Source organism: Solea senegalensis, linkage group LG1, assembly GCF_019176455.1.
Source record: "Solea senegalensis isolate Sse05_10M linkage group LG1, IFAPA_SoseM_1, whole genome shotgun sequence".
Lineage (NCBI taxonomy): Eukaryota > Metazoa > Chordata > Actinopteri > Pleuronectiformes > Soleidae > Solea > Solea senegalensis.
Genome location: NC_058021.1, coordinates 37,633,057 through 37,648,929, shown reverse-complemented (window position 1 = coordinate 37,648,929; position 15,873 = coordinate 37,633,057). Strand labels below are relative to the sequence as shown.

The 15,873-nt window shown below is 39.1% G+C and overlaps 2 protein-coding genes across 6 annotated transcripts; one reads left to right on the top strand and one right to left on the bottom strand.

Annotated features, from left to right (window-relative positions):
• Positions 1-75: 75 nt before the first annotated feature.
• On the top strand, positions 76-7,557 carry rbbp8 (retinoblastoma binding protein 8). 4 transcript variants are annotated; one of them, XM_044042187.1, is made up of 19 exons: positions 76-280; positions 1,708-1,817; positions 1,899-1,941; positions 2,293-2,388; positions 2,474-2,565; positions 3,206-3,278; positions 3,358-3,533; positions 3,615-3,710; positions 4,013-4,083; positions 4,176-4,246; positions 4,875-5,118; positions 5,235-5,385; positions 5,988-6,112; positions 6,352-6,460; positions 6,554-6,736; positions 6,819-6,861; positions 6,934-7,021; positions 7,098-7,239; positions 7,342-7,557. In XM_044042187.1, exons 2-19 carry the CDS (start codon positions 1,718-1,720, stop codon positions 7,437-7,439), a joined length of 2,001 nt encoding a protein of 666 aa, XP_043898122.1. In that variant the 5' UTR covers positions 76-280; positions 1,708-1,717; the 3' UTR covers positions 7,440-7,557. The 4 variants fall into 4 exon arrangements, with proteins under 4 accessions (XP_043898122.1, XP_043898113.1, XP_043898096.1 ...); XM_044042178.1 differs by having other exon boundaries at positions 97-280; positions 1,705-1,817; XM_044042161.1 differs by having other exon boundaries at positions 97-280; positions 1,679-1,817.
• Positions 7,558-7,671: 114 nt separating this feature from the next.
• On the bottom strand, positions 7,672-14,833 carry LOC122779646 (transmembrane protein 241). Of its 2 annotated transcripts, none has more exons than XM_044042207.1 (15): positions 14,641-14,833; positions 14,211-14,257; positions 12,920-12,997; positions 12,762-12,843; positions 12,608-12,685; positions 12,505-12,527; positions 11,401-11,452; positions 11,268-11,316; positions 10,741-10,786; positions 10,614-10,649; positions 10,388-10,422; positions 10,206-10,275; positions 8,727-8,820; positions 8,558-8,622; positions 7,672-7,839 (listed from the first exon to the last, which is right to left on the bottom strand). In XM_044042207.1, the coding sequence occupies exons 1-15, from the start codon at positions 14,710-14,712 to the stop codon at positions 7,776-7,778; spliced, it is 891 nt and encodes a 296-aa protein (XP_043898142.1). In that variant the 5' UTR covers positions 14,713-14,833; the 3' UTR covers positions 7,672-7,775. The 2 variants fall into 2 exon arrangements, with proteins under 2 accessions (XP_043898142.1, XP_043898135.1); XM_044042200.1 differs by having other exon boundaries at positions 12,505-12,530; positions 14,641-14,832.
• Between the last annotated feature and the right edge of the window lie 1,040 nt (positions 14,834-15,873).

Below are 15,873 nucleotides of genomic sequence, written 5' to 3'. Positions count from 1 at the left end.
ACAGCTGCAAAAAAAGGGGAAGTGTACCTTTAAGAGTCGGCGCGCGCACCCACCCTGGCGAAGTTACTTCTGGTTTCCCAGAATGCAGCGCGGGGCGCCAGATTTAAGCATTATGTAGTGCGTAGTGGTGACCGTAGTTCCACAGATTATGTGTGTAATGGCGTTATAAAACCTGGAAAGTTGACTCTACGTTACAACACGTCAGTGTGTCTGTTTCATGGCGGATTCTGCAACGTGTCTCTCGGTGTAAAGTCATTTGAAGCTCGCGACACCGGCAGCTGTAAGTGTCATTTAATCAAACTCATGTCTGCGTGTGTCGCTGCAGAGTTACTGTTTACATCCAGGCAATGCTGTTTAAAACCCTTCTCACTGTTTACATGTCATGCCTTCACTGTCGATGTGTTCTATTTAGTATGTCGTAATAGTGTATCTGACATGAACGAGTGAATGATAAGCCTTCGATTCATGTTTCAGAGAGTAAGACTTGTTAAGATGGTGTGTGTGCATTAGTGGTTCTTTAGATATTGCACGTCACACTTCGTTTTATGCTCATATGGATTCTGATTCTAACTTCCATAATAATGACCTGAATATTTTTAATGATAGTGAAAATGGCAAGATTATCCTGCAGCTGTTAGGACTTTTTATACAGGCTAGCTAATGTTTAACAATGTACTCATTGTGATATCTTAGAAAAGAAATCCACATAACTACCATCTATAATTGTTTACCAACTATAATCTGTATGCTTTGTCTCTCACAGATCTGCACAAATATCACAGTTATCATTTTAAATATGTTTTTCAAATGAAAATGAGAGTAATGATGCTAAAATGACCATTCCCTCTGATATCACAAATCATATCGCAGTTCCTTTCAAAATAATCACGAGATATTCATTTTAAATTCAGCCCTAATTTTTACTGCTGTCAAATGTAATTTCTTGAATCTTAAACTGTATGTAAGGGATGATGATGATGGTTAATAATATTAATATAATAAACGGTTCCCAGTTAGGTCGGGGATAAAGGAATGGTAAAAGAATCACACAGAGTCATTTTATCGCAACTGGCCACAAAACCACATAATGGGTGTTGGGTAAATGGAGTAATGCAAATTTTATTTGTTATACTCAATAACGAGTAAACAAATTGTCATAAAATACATGTATCTTCATTTGTGAAAAGACCAGTATCATGTTTTAAAATAAAAAACAAAACAGTGCTAGATCTAGATCACCACCAAAATCTAATAATCTCTTTCTTTGGCCATAATCTACATCCCCTAAAAATGTATTCAAAAAACTCTTAAAAATGCTCCAAAGTTAATTTATCTTACATTTTGGTAAGGAACAAGTAACAATAGATATTTTTAAGTGGAAAAAATGAATCTTCCTCTTGACACACTTAACCAAATAAATCAACCAATCATATTTCTAGCCTGATTCACCTTGAGATGTTTTCATAATGTCAGCAGTGGAGATTAGTTGAAAACACCATTGTGTTTTTCAGTCTATTTTCTAAAAACAGACTGTTCAGTGTGGATAATCGGGAAAATAATTGCCGACTGTATAAATAGGGGAATAAATTACCGTCTCTCATCTGTGACTATGATTTCCTGATTTTAAGAATAACTGTTCCAATTCTTTAATATTCATGTTTAGGTCCTTCTATCTCAGTTTCTGAGGCCAGCTTTGTGTTTTAGCAGTGAATAGAAGATGAGCAGCCCAGGAGTGAGCGGTGGGTCGAGCAAACCATCTGAGATCTTTAAAGAACTGTGGACACAGCTTGGACAGTGTCACCAGGATGCACTTGAAGGTAACTGACCCTGTGATGTACTCGACACATACTATAAGTATAACTGTAAAATTTACTTTTGGTGTTTGTTTGTTCTTTTAGAGCTGGAAGAAAAAGTGAGCAAATTGAAAAAGGAGCGTTGTTTGTGAGTAAAGTGTCATTTGTGTCACTTTAATTTATACAACACTCAAAGTGCTATATGCCTCAAGGAAGAAATAGTACATGTACAAGTTTACATAATGAACAAAACTGGTCTTAAAGTTCACACAAAAATGGGAGAAGACTTAAGCAGCAGAATCAACACAGTATTGTCATCAGGTTTAGAAAGAAAGAAGATCCTCAGACCTTAACCTTCCTATTAAAGGAATTTCTTCGCTGTGGAGATGGTTTGAAAGCAAAGCTCTTCTTAAATTAGAAATATCTGTATAGCACTGTTTTGTGGTGACTTTCCCACTAAAAGTGCTGTTGTGTTTGTTTGTTTGTCTGTATTTCACAGAGATGCTCAGAGGCTTGAGGTGTTTTACAGTCGTAACCGACAGCTGAAGGAGCAGAACAAGAACCTGCAGGAAGCCGTCGGCCTCTTGGAGGAAAGGTAACTTCTAATTAGGTTAAGCTGAACAGGTTAAGCTGAAACCGTATGAAAATGAAAGACGAACAACTGCATTTGCTGTTTCAAGGCTCCGAGCAGGAGAGTGTGATCGATGTGCTATTTTAGAGGAGGAGCTGAAAACCAACCAGGCGCAGAATCTGCGCCTCATCGCCAAGCTGAGTGAGTTAACTCATCCTTTGACTTCTGCTGTCACATGACAGCATCGATGCAAAGAATTTGGTAACCCATGCGCGGACCACATTTAGGGAAGCAGTGCTCTGGTCCAGAGCTACATGTATCTTAAAGGTACAGTGTGTCAAATTTAGCTAATTGTTTCTAGTGAAGTTACATGTTGCAGCTGCATATCCCTCTCCCCTACCTTGCCTTCCATGTGTGATGGAGAACCTATGCAGCCTTCACATGGCATCAAAACTCAATAGATGTATAGTTTGTCATTTGTGGACTACTGTAAAAACATGGTGGTCCAAAATGACGGCCTCACTAGTTCCCAATTTCAGTTTGTCCAGTTTACTGCATTGATGACAGAACACTTTATTGCATTTGGTTCTGCTTAGCAACCATCAGCATGTTGATGTAACAAAAATCACTGTGTAATGTGTTGTCATTATGATCATGTTATAACTCAGACCTTTCATATTTAGTTTAAGGCACTTTTGTGCCTGTAAAATGTCAGTGTTTGTTTTGTTTTTTTAATAACTGTATTAAGGGTTGTTCACGACTGCACAGAACAGTAGTTCCCAGTTTGATGAAGAGCAAAATGTTGTTCACTGTGATGACGCTCGTGTTAAACTGTCTTCAGAGAATGAAAGAAACAGCCTTGAAGAGGAAAACAGAAAAACCCAAGCTGAACTGCAGAAATTAAAGATGTCCTGGTAAGCTTTTGAGTCTGATATGGTCACGTTTGGTCAAAATCATCATTCATAAATAAGTAAATCTGTGTCGCTTTATCAGCTCAGAGCCACAGCAATCCTCGGAACAAGAAGAAGGCATCATCCCAGACTCTCCAGTCCTGCCGAGTTCGCTGCCCGCCGTTAACCGGCTAAAGAAATGTAAAAATATGGACAAAAGCAGACGCGTTCGCTATGCAGAACAGCCTTTACCACACTGTAACAACTCGCTCTTCAGAGGTCAGTCTGCTAGAAAATAACTCCCATTTTCTGAATCCCCTGCCTGGAGGCGCCAAGTCTTGAAACTTCTTGTTGTTTCAGAGACAAACAAGGAGCCTGTTGATGCCTCAAATCATCCTAGAAGAGCAGAAGTGCTTGTGCCCGACACATGTGACCTGGAATTTTCCCAGATGTCAAGTATGACTTCATCTCTACTCCTTCATCATTTCATATTTGGTAATGGATTATCAGGAAGAACTGGACTTGTGGTTTCTAAAAAAAAAAAAAAAAAAAAAATTGAGGCTTCACGCGAGATTTAATCCCTTGAGTTAGTCACACAGAGACGTCCACCATGTCGGCTCTGCTTACATCCTTATAGTTAGTCAGTGCCACCTTTTCATATTCAGAGTTTAAAGACTGAACTATAATCTGCTGTTGTTGTTTGTTTAAATGGTCAGATGTTTAGTACTTTTACACATTTACAACATACATCGTTTCAGATGAGAATAATGAAAGGGAGGACGTGGTCGCAGAAACGTGTGCCCTTGAACTTTTTGACAAGCATCACATGGTACGTAGCCTTATACAGTCACAGATTAACCATTGTACTTGCATTCAAAACACATTTTTATAATCGCTTTGATTTTTTCCCTCTCTCTTTAGAAACCTGGAATGACTTCAGAGCAACAACAGAGCCGTTCAAGCACTTCATGGAAGAATGACATTCATTCAAAGTAAGGATGACTGTAGCTTCTCAACAGTGATGTAATTATGATTATATAACAATGTGATTATCCTTAATTTCAAGTAAATACCTGGGATAATGTATAAACAACATAAACTCTGTATACTTGTGTGTGTGTGTATACATATATATATACACACGATACATATATATATATATATATATGAAGAGTTTATGTTGTGATTTGTTAGCAGTCTTATTAACAGCTTTATGTACAGGCTTACAAGTTTTATGTTTTTAAATCCCAATTTAAAACGAAGCAATTAGCAAATCGCAAAGGTTCAATTTCATTGTTCTATGTTTTATTTATGCAAATCAAGTATGCACGCGTATTGTAAATGATTTATAGCTTTATTCATTTCTCCGCTTTGCATTAGAATGCACTTAAGGGTTGTTAAGGGTTGAATATAATGCTTGATTAATTTACCATTACTAATTCATTACGATCGTCTTCCATGGAGTCTGCTATGATGTAGCAGGATTCAGTTTGTTATACAGCATTATGCAATTTTAAATCCTAGACGCCACTAAATCTTACACACTGGTTCTTAAATGTTTTGATTTGTCATGTGATCATTACTCTGCCCCTCCTCCTCTTCGTCCACACGGATCCACAGTCCAGACTCGACCACAGTGAGGTCCCCGTCCCTGCTCCCCACAGTCAAGAGGTTTTCACAAGATGGCTCCATTCACAAAGCAAAAAGGAAGAAGGAGGAAAGTGAGCAAGAGGACCACAGACATAGGACTAAGGAAAGGGTGAACGCACAGAGGGAAGGCAAACACGTACGACCTAAATCGATCATACGCGTCTCCACACCTTTAAGCAATCAAAGCTTTGTGAAGCAGCCACTGGACAGCAAGGTGGGATCATTTGTCCTAAAGCCTCATATGACAGTGTGTTTGGACATGAAATCTAATGTCCTGTCTTCTAACAGAATAATATGGTATGGTTTTAAAATGTCTTCAACATTTAACAGGTATGGTCGTCACAGAACGGACCCTATGTTTCCTGTGCAAGTCCTGTTTTCAAGAAGCCAGACGGTAAAGGAAAAGGTGACAGCGTCGGGAGGAAAAGAAACCCCCTGCAGGACGTCGGCATGTCACATGACCAGCATGAAGCAGAGAATAGTGAGTTTTGTCTGAAACGATTACTCGATTATAATTTGATTACTAAATAAATCGTTAGCTATTTCGATAATTGATTCATCGGTTTGCTTGTCTTTAAGGAATTAAAACAAGTTTTCTGATTTCTCAGCTTCTTAAATGTGAATATTTTCTGGTCTCTTTGCTGCATATGATAAAGAAATCATTAAAACTGAGTCAATTTTTGGTTTTTGGACGACACAAGAAATAAATAAAATAATCGTTAGTTGCAGCCCTACTGTGCATTTAATGCCACCCTGCTAACTCGGGGTGAACAGATACAATAGCGCTAGTATTGGTATTGGTCTGATACTGGTCAAAATCACTAGATCTGATACTGGAGAGATAAAACTTTAAAATCTATGCACAGATTGTAAAAATCAGAAACAGCATTTAGCTGAGTCATGTGGGCTGTTTATGTCTTCTTTATGGGAGAATATGTGGTCTTTGAAATAGCTTGAAATGTAAAAATAAATTGGTGTATCGGACTGATATCGGTATCGGCTAATACTCGGCTTTGTGATATCGGTATCAGACATGAACTTGTGGTGTGGTGCCATCCCCAAATGCTAACTCTGTGTCCACAGCTGAGAGGAGGCCCAAAGTGGAGCCCAAAGTGGAGCCCAAAGTGGAGCCCAAAGTGGAGCCCACATGGAGCATTGACCCAGCGCTCGCCATGTCCATGTACGACAGCGAGTGGAGAGGAGACGAGGTACAGTCACATGACCTTCATCACAGCTACTGTCACAGAGTCATTAAATATGAGCAGAAAGAAGCACGTTGTGTTTGTGGTGTTGACGAAACCTGGTCGTCTTCAAATGTCCTGTCACTTTTAAAGTCTCCTCTGGTGAACAATCATGACGGTTTTTTCTGTGATCAGCATATTCAAACTTATGACATTTCATGTACACAGATTAAAAGCCTGACACAGGTTTTTTTTGTGTATTTTAGCAAACAATGCATCATGGAGAAATGGTGGACACCGACTGCACTTGGGTCAGTCACAGCATGCTCCAGGCCCAGGGAGATAATGGCCAGGACAGAGAGGACAGTGTTTGTGGTAAATATAAATCAAAACTCTCTCAGCTTGTGCTGATGAAAGCTGATGATGCTGTAAATCTCGAAATATGTCTAACGTGACTTGTGTTTCAAGGACTTGGCGAGAAGGCAAATGACAGCTTGGATATGATGTTTGACACCACGGGTTATGGGGAGTACAAGTCTTACAACTGTTCACACTCGGGCCAAAGCCAAACCCGTGCTGCTGCTGCTGCTGCTGATGATGGGGAGCAGCAGGAGGAGGAGGACGACGAAGAAGAAGACGAGGACAACAGTGGTAGGTTTTATATTTGGAGGCATAGTGTTAGTCGTTGGGGGGTCAGCTGTTGAACGCGGCTTGTTTCTGTTTCCTGAATTAGAACAAGAATCTCCTGGAAACACTCCAGGTCAAAGACGAGCACGGTGAGCCAAGCGGTGTTAAGATGACGCTTGTATTTGTACATGTCATGATGTGTGTTTTTCTCTCGCCACCAGACACCCGACATTTGCACACGTGGCAGTCGTTCGAAAAAAAGACGAGAGAAGAAAACTCAAGGGCACGACCTGCAAGGAGTGTGAAATTGTAAGTCTTTGGCAGCCAGTTGAATAAATCTGTTTTTAACACTAATCCTATTTAATAACATGTTTTTTTCTCTCAGTATTACGCTCATCTCCCAGAGGAGGAGAAGCAGCAGAAGCTGTCTTCCTGCTCGAGGCACCGTTTCCTTTACATCCCTCCGTCTACTCCTGAAAACTTCTGGGAAGTCGGATTCCCGTCGACACAGACATGCATCGAAAGGGGTAATTCATCGTTCATCATGTTCTGTACCACGGTGACATAAAATGCGTAGAAGTCAAAGCGCTGTCTGATGAAGTGACATCGTTTGACTTTGTTTGTTGTAGGTTATGTCAGAGAAGAGAAGAGTCCTCAGGCACGTTTACGGAGACGACAACCGTTAAACGCTTTGTTCTCCCCAAAGCAGGAGAGTCACCACTTGTAGCAAGTAAAATAAAAGAGGAAACATGTGGCACTGAGGAGTAAAGCTAAGTGTTGTTTCGGTATATTGTCTGAATGTGTAGACTGATGATTATATAAATAAAAGTTGTTGATGTTTGTAATTATCCGTGATTCTTTCCTTGGTTAGACTGAATATGAGGAAACATTTGCTGGCTTGGCATTTAGAAAATGACATGTGTATAGTGATGTTTTCAAATGACATCAATAATCATCAATATGTTCACGGATATACATTTATTTGGTCACCAATTTACATGAGATTTTACAAAAATAATGTGGAAAAATAAATATTCTCTGAACAAAGAGAGAGAGACGTTTGTCACAGTGGAGATTCTCTGTCAGAATACAACAGCAGGGCCTCCCCGATGTGACTGACCACCACACTGAAATAAAGAAAAAAATATAGTTAAAGTTTAATAGCAGTCAACTTATATGGGTTTTTCTATTGCTGATCATTTATTAGCCAGTTTTCTTTTTTTTTGTTAAGTAGACAAAACAACAAGCTTGTGTGAATCATTACTCGCAGCTGTTAATGGTGTAAAATAAAAACATTATGGATTGAATTTGCGATAAAAAAAACAACAACTTAATCATCCCACTGTGAATTTAGTATTGGATACCGGTGTCTGTTATTTACACATACTGCAATTAAAACCTAATTGGTGTTAACGGGACAAATAAGGGTTGAAAAATTACTGACTGATATGTTGCCTTTAGCTGATTGTTTTTGGCTGACCTATTTATGTTGTCTTCCAAAAGTGGCCCCAAGTCTGAACTCTGCATTTACACTATCCTGTTTTTAAAAAAACGATTGACTTCTTCTGTATCCATCGTTTAACGCGCCTCCAATTAACTTCTGTCCCTCCATCTCTAGACACAATCCGGATATGCTTAAGAATCCAGATTGGGGTGAGTCGAAACAAGGCCTCTGAATCCATGTGCTTTTCTGTCCTGTCTTACAGTATCTGATTTGTGCCACGTGGGAGGAAAAGGTCAGAAGTGGGTCACTTGCACCATGCCGTGTAAATACAGCCATAGATTGTTAGACTCTTCTAAGCGGCTGAAATGAAACAAACCCGAACGTCTGTCTGAACCACTCACCAAATCAAAGCTGCAGCATTAACGTCCATTGAGAAAACTAATGGGGAGAGGGACATGGCAGTAACCTGGGAGGAAAGGGAAGACACAGTTACTACAAATTATTTTTGCTGTCCACAGTGACATAGGCATAGATACGATAATATCATAACTAAATATAGGTAAAACCTACCTTTGACAAAAAGCTCCAGAACCTAAAGTGATCCAGCGATAGTCCACTCTTTAGTTTGACGGTGGCCAGCAGCAACAAAAACCCCAGCAGTGCACTGTGGAGTACGACACAGAAATATACTAAAAACACTAAAAGTTCTATTTCAAATTCAAACCTCTAAAGGAATATGTGTCATAGCGATGAAAAATATTGGTACTAAATGAGAACTCTGTCGTATCTGCAGGGATACAAATGTTTCCAATTGATTGATTTTATTTTATTTTTGTGTCATGCACACAAGTGTATTGTATTCCATTCAGAGGAAAAAAGAGGATAATACCAACAATTAAGCAGCAAATAAAATCTGCTATAATGACACATCCTTCACTAAAAATCAGCACAAACAGAGGACATTTGACTAAAAAGAAGCTTCCTCATATCCTCATAAATGTAGGGCAGTAAAAACAGTGAATTTCATTCTCGACCTCATCAAGTTCACACATCAAACATTATCTGTATTCTTCAGGACTGGCTTGAAATCTGCCAGTCTCCAGGGCTGAAGGCAACACTCCTCCGTGTAACCGTTCACGATCTTTGTCTTTTATTGAAACTATAAATCACATAAGGTTCTGCTACCTGATAACTTTTCTTTATCAGGAAATAAGTTTGTAGCTTTGACTTGAACCATTTATCAACCAACCACGTTGTTCCTAATGCTCTTCAATCACAACGTTATATGGAATGAAAATTAAATCATTGAGCCCAGAAGTGAAATATCTCAATTAATTGTTATATAAACATGTATATGTGTGTGTTTGAGAGGGTTTTCTGAAAGTTCTGAAAGTTTTCACGGACGCTTTCTTTGCGTTTTCAGTCGCTCTCTAACCTGTTTGCAGCTGTCTCGCTTTACTCGAGCAGTGTTACTGTTGCCTCCTTCTGCCTTGAAATACTAACAAATCACTTCCTGTGTGCAGCATGGGAATGTTGTCTGTGGACTCATTTGACAACGGTTTGAATGTAACGGACATTTGTTTAAAAGGTGCACAACGTTTCTGCTAATATCAGGAGTCATTGGGCCAATAACAGATACTGATTATATTTGTTTCATGCTCATGTCGCAGCATAATAAATAAAACAAAAACAAAATATTTTTCAAATTTTCAAACTGCACACATTCCTAACGTTTCTTTCTAATCTAATCTGTCTAAAAAATAAAGTTAAAGTTGTGCTACAGTAACTAATTCAAAATAACCCTTCAATAGCTATTTTCTTGCATATTATGTGGGTGTTGATGGTAGAATTGCACACTAGCCACCACATTGGACCTTAGTGCATCTCCCCATACACTGCCACCCACTGGCCAGGTAGTGCAAGTGCAACAAAAAAATTCTCTGGCTTAGGGTTTACAAAAATTGCATGCTGTCCCCCTTAGTGGACACGTAAAGAACATGAAAAATACATGTTTTTTTAAGTTCAGTAATTCATGGATAAACAAAATACCTGGCACAGCAGCCGCAGTGAAATGTGTGAGACTGAAGGGAGGGGAACTCCAGGGCCCCCATGAGGTCACCTGCAGAGAAGCAACCAGTGTACGAGACTAGATGATGTCCACAGATCAGCGTCCCAACGCAACAGACCATGTAAACAAATACACAACACAAAAAGCAGAAATAAGGACCTACCTGTTGGATGAGCGGCTACAGCGAGCATCAGTACACTGTGAGGATGAGTTTTCATTAGTCACTCATTAACAACGAAAGGTTCTTAAAGGTTGTTCAAAAACATTTCCGTCTCATTTTTAATATGTTGACAGTTGTGTGGTTTCTTCAGGCTTCAACTATACAGTATATACATGCACCCCCTCTTCAAAAAACCCCGAACTAAGCCTTTAATATGTGTCATTCTTACCTGAACACGTAGTCGATGCATCGTTGTTCAAGGTCACTGGAATGACATCATCGCCACAGTATGACACAATGAGTGGACAGACAGGTTTGACAGTTTTTACGAACACAGCTTCATCTCACTCACTCACCTTAAATTACTGGGCTTGTAGTGAACCTTAAACACCCTGTGTGCACCTGAGGCAAGAGATACAGTGTCATCACGTAGATTCAGTCATATAGTCTATGTCACTGCCTTCACCTTTGTTTTCTATATTGTCTGCCGTACAAGAGGTGAAGTTTGAAGCATTTATGTGACGCAGAGTGATGACAGTCAATCAGGATGTATATGCATGTTGTCTTAAATTGAAGTTGAGTCATTTATCAAATGGAAATGGCTGCTTTGACCTGTTCAAAATCACATTAGGTTTTAGTTCCAGAAATGCCAACAATCGGGCTGTGATGTTAGTCATCTTTAGACGACTCCTGAGCTGTGGCGGTTCTCAGTGACGCACGTGAAAGTAAAGCGCTTGTCTAATCTCAACAGTGTTTTACAAAAATCCTGATTTCCAAAAAGCAAACAAGACACACAGCTGTTTGTTTCTTTATCTTTTTGCTGTTACTTCTTTTATTTGTTATTGTTTTCTAAATTGAAAATGATCAAAGAGACTTTACTCACCAACACAGAGTAGATGAACCACAGCCCACAGGTAACCACTGAGGTCATACTACAAAGAAGGCAAATAACACAATTACCAATTATCGTCCCTGTTATTAAGAAATATTGATTTATCATAAATTACATTTATTACCTGAGGGTCATACAAGGGAAGGTTGATGGCTGAAAACAGCATGAGGCAAACACTGTGAGAGGAAAAAAAAAGTCATTTATTTCAGGAGAAACTTCTTATCATTGTATTTTGTAATACAGGAGCGGCCATGGTCACGACTATATTTGTTTTCATTGTGTTACAGGGTGCTTGCCCTTTTCCAAAATAAAAAAAAATATAAATATATAAAACTCCAGACTTCAAAACAGAAAACAAACTTTTTTCCAAGACCTTGACTTTATGTCGTTTTAAATGTGAAGGCCTACTTTCTTGTTGAGTTTGTAGCTGTTGTGTTTTGTAGAAAAGCACATTTTAATAAAAGCATGAATGGATTGATAAATGGATGAATGAATATGGAATTAGCACTCTTTTCACTCACATATTTCCACTCATCCTTAACATAACTTATCATTATCTTGTCATTTAAAGTCTAAATTTCTATTATTTAAAAAAAAAAAAAAAACTTTTCAAGGCCTGGAAAACAGCTTTTTAAGACTTTCAAGACCTATGCAAGCACCCCGTGCTATCTTGAGATAGCATAATATATCTAGCCGTCGAAATTTGGCAAAAATTTTACTAAACGTCTGTGGCCACATGCTTTTGAATCCACAAAACCTTTTTGATAACTATTTGGCCATTTGATGTGTCTAGTCCAAATGAAAGACCTACTTCCTGTGTGCAGGTCATGGCATGCAGCAATGAAGTTTAAAGTTTCGAGCAGATCGGTCGATGTATGGCTGTGTAAGTTACAGGGAACTTCCTGTTTCGCGGCGAAATGGCGGCTAAATTCAAAATGCCCGACATTGCGTTGGGTCAAGCTTGTTTCCATAGACGTGTTCCTGGCCGGCCTCTTGTGTCACGTATGATGTTTTGAGGCGATTGGTCGAAATGAATGCTTTATCTCAGGATAACAAAACTCATAATCCCGTGATAACGAGATGATAATTCCTTAATTTTGTGATAACGGAATGAAAAATTATGTTATATTTTTGCGATGTTCTCGGTTCTCGTTTGTTACGGCTACAACCGACATGAGGAGCATTTAATTTCACATCTTTCCTATGAAAAAAAAAAAGACTCACAAACCTGAGAAATTTCAGCCACTGCATCTTCTGAGGATGAAGATCAGAGAGATGAGAGCAGCCGTGTCACAGTTACACAGCCAACCTGTTCATGTGTGGACTCTTACCTCTCTGTGGACAACCCTCAGGATGGTGTGACTAACTACGTGAGAGGAGTTCTGTAATGTGAAGAAGAAAGGGATTTCCTGCACACACACAGAGACACAATCAGCTGCTGCTTCTTTTCCTGTCACGTTATTAAATGAACGGGATTAGACGTACGATGCGTGATAAAGCTCTGGAGCCAGCGTATATGTTTCCGACAAAGATGAGCGAGGCCGGGAGCCAAGGCAGAGCCGCGGTCCTGTAAGACAACGTTGATTATGTCTCAAACAAAGAGACGCCAGAGTTCGGTTCTTTAAGAATCCTACGGCAATTACCTGCTGATGTGGCTCATTTCCACCCATCCCAGCTTTCCAAAGAGGAGGAGAAGAAGAGCCCCGATGAATGTCTGCCATCTGGAAACATCATTTTTGTCTCGTGAGTGAATGATAATAGTCACTTCTTAACATTTTTGTAAAATAAGATTCAAGGACTGTAAGAGTTAGAGAGCAAAAGTCAGGAAAAGCTTAACATCTGAGGCCGCACTGTGTTTAGTTACGTTTAGTTCATTAGGACGTCCATGAGGGGCCACACGGTGGAGCAGTGTACTACGAGTACTCTGGCTTCCTCCCTCAGTCCAAACAATCATGCAGATTGAGGATTAACTGGACACTATATTGACCGTAGGTGTGACTGGTTGTGTGTCTCTGGTGTCCTGTCCTGTCCTATGTCAGTCACTGTTGCAGAAACCAATTGACCTCCATGCTTGACTCTACTCGACTCGATTTTCCTCAACGTGGGTGGGGTCATGACGTTGTTTTATACGCGACAAACACAAACTAGTTAGTAGTACTAGTAGTCTGTAGTAGATTAACGAATGTTATCAGGATTTTTAAGTGTTTTTAACTGACCTACAGTTCGAGCATTGTTTGATTTTTGTGACCAATCAGTGACCGGCAGTCTGTTGACGTCCGATTTTAGTATGGGCTCAGCTCACCAGAGCAGGTACTAACAAAGCAGCAGGTACTATCACTAATGAAAAAGTAAAAACCAGTAGAATCGAGCCGAGCTGAGCCAGAACTGTATAATGGAAAAGCGGCAATAGTGACAGACAAATTACAGACCTAGCTTTAATCGACCACATTAACCAACCTTCACTATTCAAAATGCACAATGACTTTCCTTTAGAGTTAAAAAACAACGTGTTCAAACTAATGCCGTCTTCATTAAATCACACGTCTTCGTGCCTGAACCCTGATAAAATTAAAATGTGTTGGTTTTTCTCTCTGAACATAAAAAGGGAGAGGCAGTAATTCAACATTAACGGATGCAAACTGTACAAAAAGTGAACCATAAATATTCATTCATTATTAATACTTTCTCTTTAGAATTATTCTTGTGAATTTTCAATACAGAATATTGTTGATGATCCCCTGATTTTAATGACATCCATGTCAAGTCATATTTATTTACATAGGACATTAAAACATCTATGACCCAATGCACTCTCTTTTGTTTTTAGTGCTGATCAATTATTGCAAATCAGTTTTAAAAACACTAACAGTAGCCTGATATACTGCACACACACTTTTCTCTCAAGTGCAACATGTGACTTTTATCACTACTCACCCTTGAAATAATGTTGGATATGTAAACTTTAACACAGAGAGGACAAACTGAAAAAAAGGAAAACAAATATTAACATTTTAATTAATTAAATTCATCATAACAACGTCATCAAATATGATTGATTATTGCTGGCATTCCCTGATCATTCATTCTATAATAAACTGCAGGAACTTTTCATTTCCTGCTTTTGTTGATCCTCCTCCTCTGAGCAATAACACGCTCTGAAACCGAGCTCGCGCGATTATTAGTCACGATCGATCACCGATCCCTTTGTCATTTTACGCATTTTGAGTGAATCCCCGCGCAGCATACACACACACACACACACACACACATACACGCGCGCGCGCGCGCAGTTTAGTTGTCAACTGTAAAGTAAACCGCGGTGTCAGGAGGAGGATGAACTCGCTGCAACATGTCCCGCACTCACCTTGTTGGTGAAATAAGTCAAAACGAAGAGGAGGCTGAAGGCGCAGCCGTTCATGTGTCGCCTCCACTGCATGTTGATCCGAGCAGCGGTGACATGCTGCCGTTAACGGCCCATGATCGCGAAGCCTGATTCCAAACAACACACACACACACACACACACACATACACACAAACTACAACTTCCCTCGCAGCCCGAGGTGACACGTCAACACGTCGTCACACAAAGATCGTCTATGTAACATCTTGTGGCAGGGGCCCCAGGAAGAGCCTGAGGGTTTACTCGCATTCAAGACTGCGTGACTACTCAGAAGGGGAGATAGCTAGAGATTTTTTTTTTTTATAACATACATTCACACAGTTACATTGTGGGGGTGTCAGTCACATGTATCCACAAAGTAAATAAACATAAACAGTAGAAGTGACCTACAATTTTGCATTATTTTCGTCAAGATTCAAACCAGATGTAATGTTGTAGCTAATAAGTACAGAAGAGTATAAGGGCCACAAAAAATGAAAGAAAGAACAAAAAAGAAAACAAAATCAAGGAGAATGAATGATCTTAAAGTCAGAATTCAGACGTTAATCATGAATTCATGCTATTTTATTCTTTTTTTACTTAAAAAATTGCTTTACACGCAAATAAGTGTATATGAAAAGATTAAGATGAAAAAACACACCATATGACCTCCTCTAACATGGGAGTTAATCAAAATCAATCCAATGTATTTTAATATTTAGCTTAGCTTGGCATAAAGCTGATTACTGCAGGTTAGTGAAGGTCTGCTGTAATTGTGAAAGTTCCTTTAAATCTGTGGTGAACATTTTCCTCCATAACTATTATTTTTACACAATGTCGCATTTATTATGTATCCAATTCTTCTTTATTTGCTGTACAAACTGCACATATAAGCATTAAAATACATGATTGCTCATGTTTCCCTCTGTGTGATTTGTTTTTCAAGTAGTAAAAAGAATTTTCCAATGATGCTGCTTTACATGTGACATAAATATGCACTAGGCCAGAACTTCCTCATTCTTTTTCTTTTTTATTCTCATTGTCACAATCATGTTTGATAAAAAAAAAAAAATGTATGCAATTATACATACAAAAAACGAGTTGTTATAATGTTATCATGGATTTCTGAGACTTCAGACATCAGAAAACCCTTAAATCCTGTTTTTTTTTTTATAAGGATTACAATCTGGCAATGATGTTACTGGGTGAAATCGCTG

What these genes read in the sequence shown, in the direction of transcription:
- rbbp8 (XM_044042187.1), top strand. Translation starts at nt 1,718, where the DNA reads ATGAGCAGCCCAGGAGTGAGCGGTGGGTCGAGCAAACCATCTGAGATC. An exon ending in GCGCCTCATCGCCAAGCTGA is followed by an intron (nt 2,566 to 3,205) that starts GTGAGTTAACTC and finishes AACTGTCTTCAG; the next exon opens with AGAATGAAAGAAACAGCCTT. An exon ending in AAGAATGACATTCATTCAAA is followed by an intron (nt 4,247 to 4,874) that starts GTAAGGATGACT and finishes ACGGATCCACAG; the next exon opens with TCCAGACTCGACCACAGTGA.
- LOC122779646 (XM_044042200.1), bottom strand. Translation starts at nt 14,712, where the DNA reads ATGCAGTGGAGGCGACACATGAACGGCTGCGCCTTCAGCCTCCTCTTC. An exon ending in TGACTTATTTCACCAACAAG is followed by an intron (nt 14,258 to 14,640) that starts GTGAGTGCGGGA and finishes CCTTTTTTTCAG; the next exon opens with TTTGTCCTCTCTGTGTTAAA. An exon ending in TGCATCGACTACGTGTTCAG is followed by an intron (nt 10,423 to 10,613) that starts GTAAGAATGACA and finishes TCATCCTCACAG; the next exon opens with TGTACTGATGCTCGCTGTAG.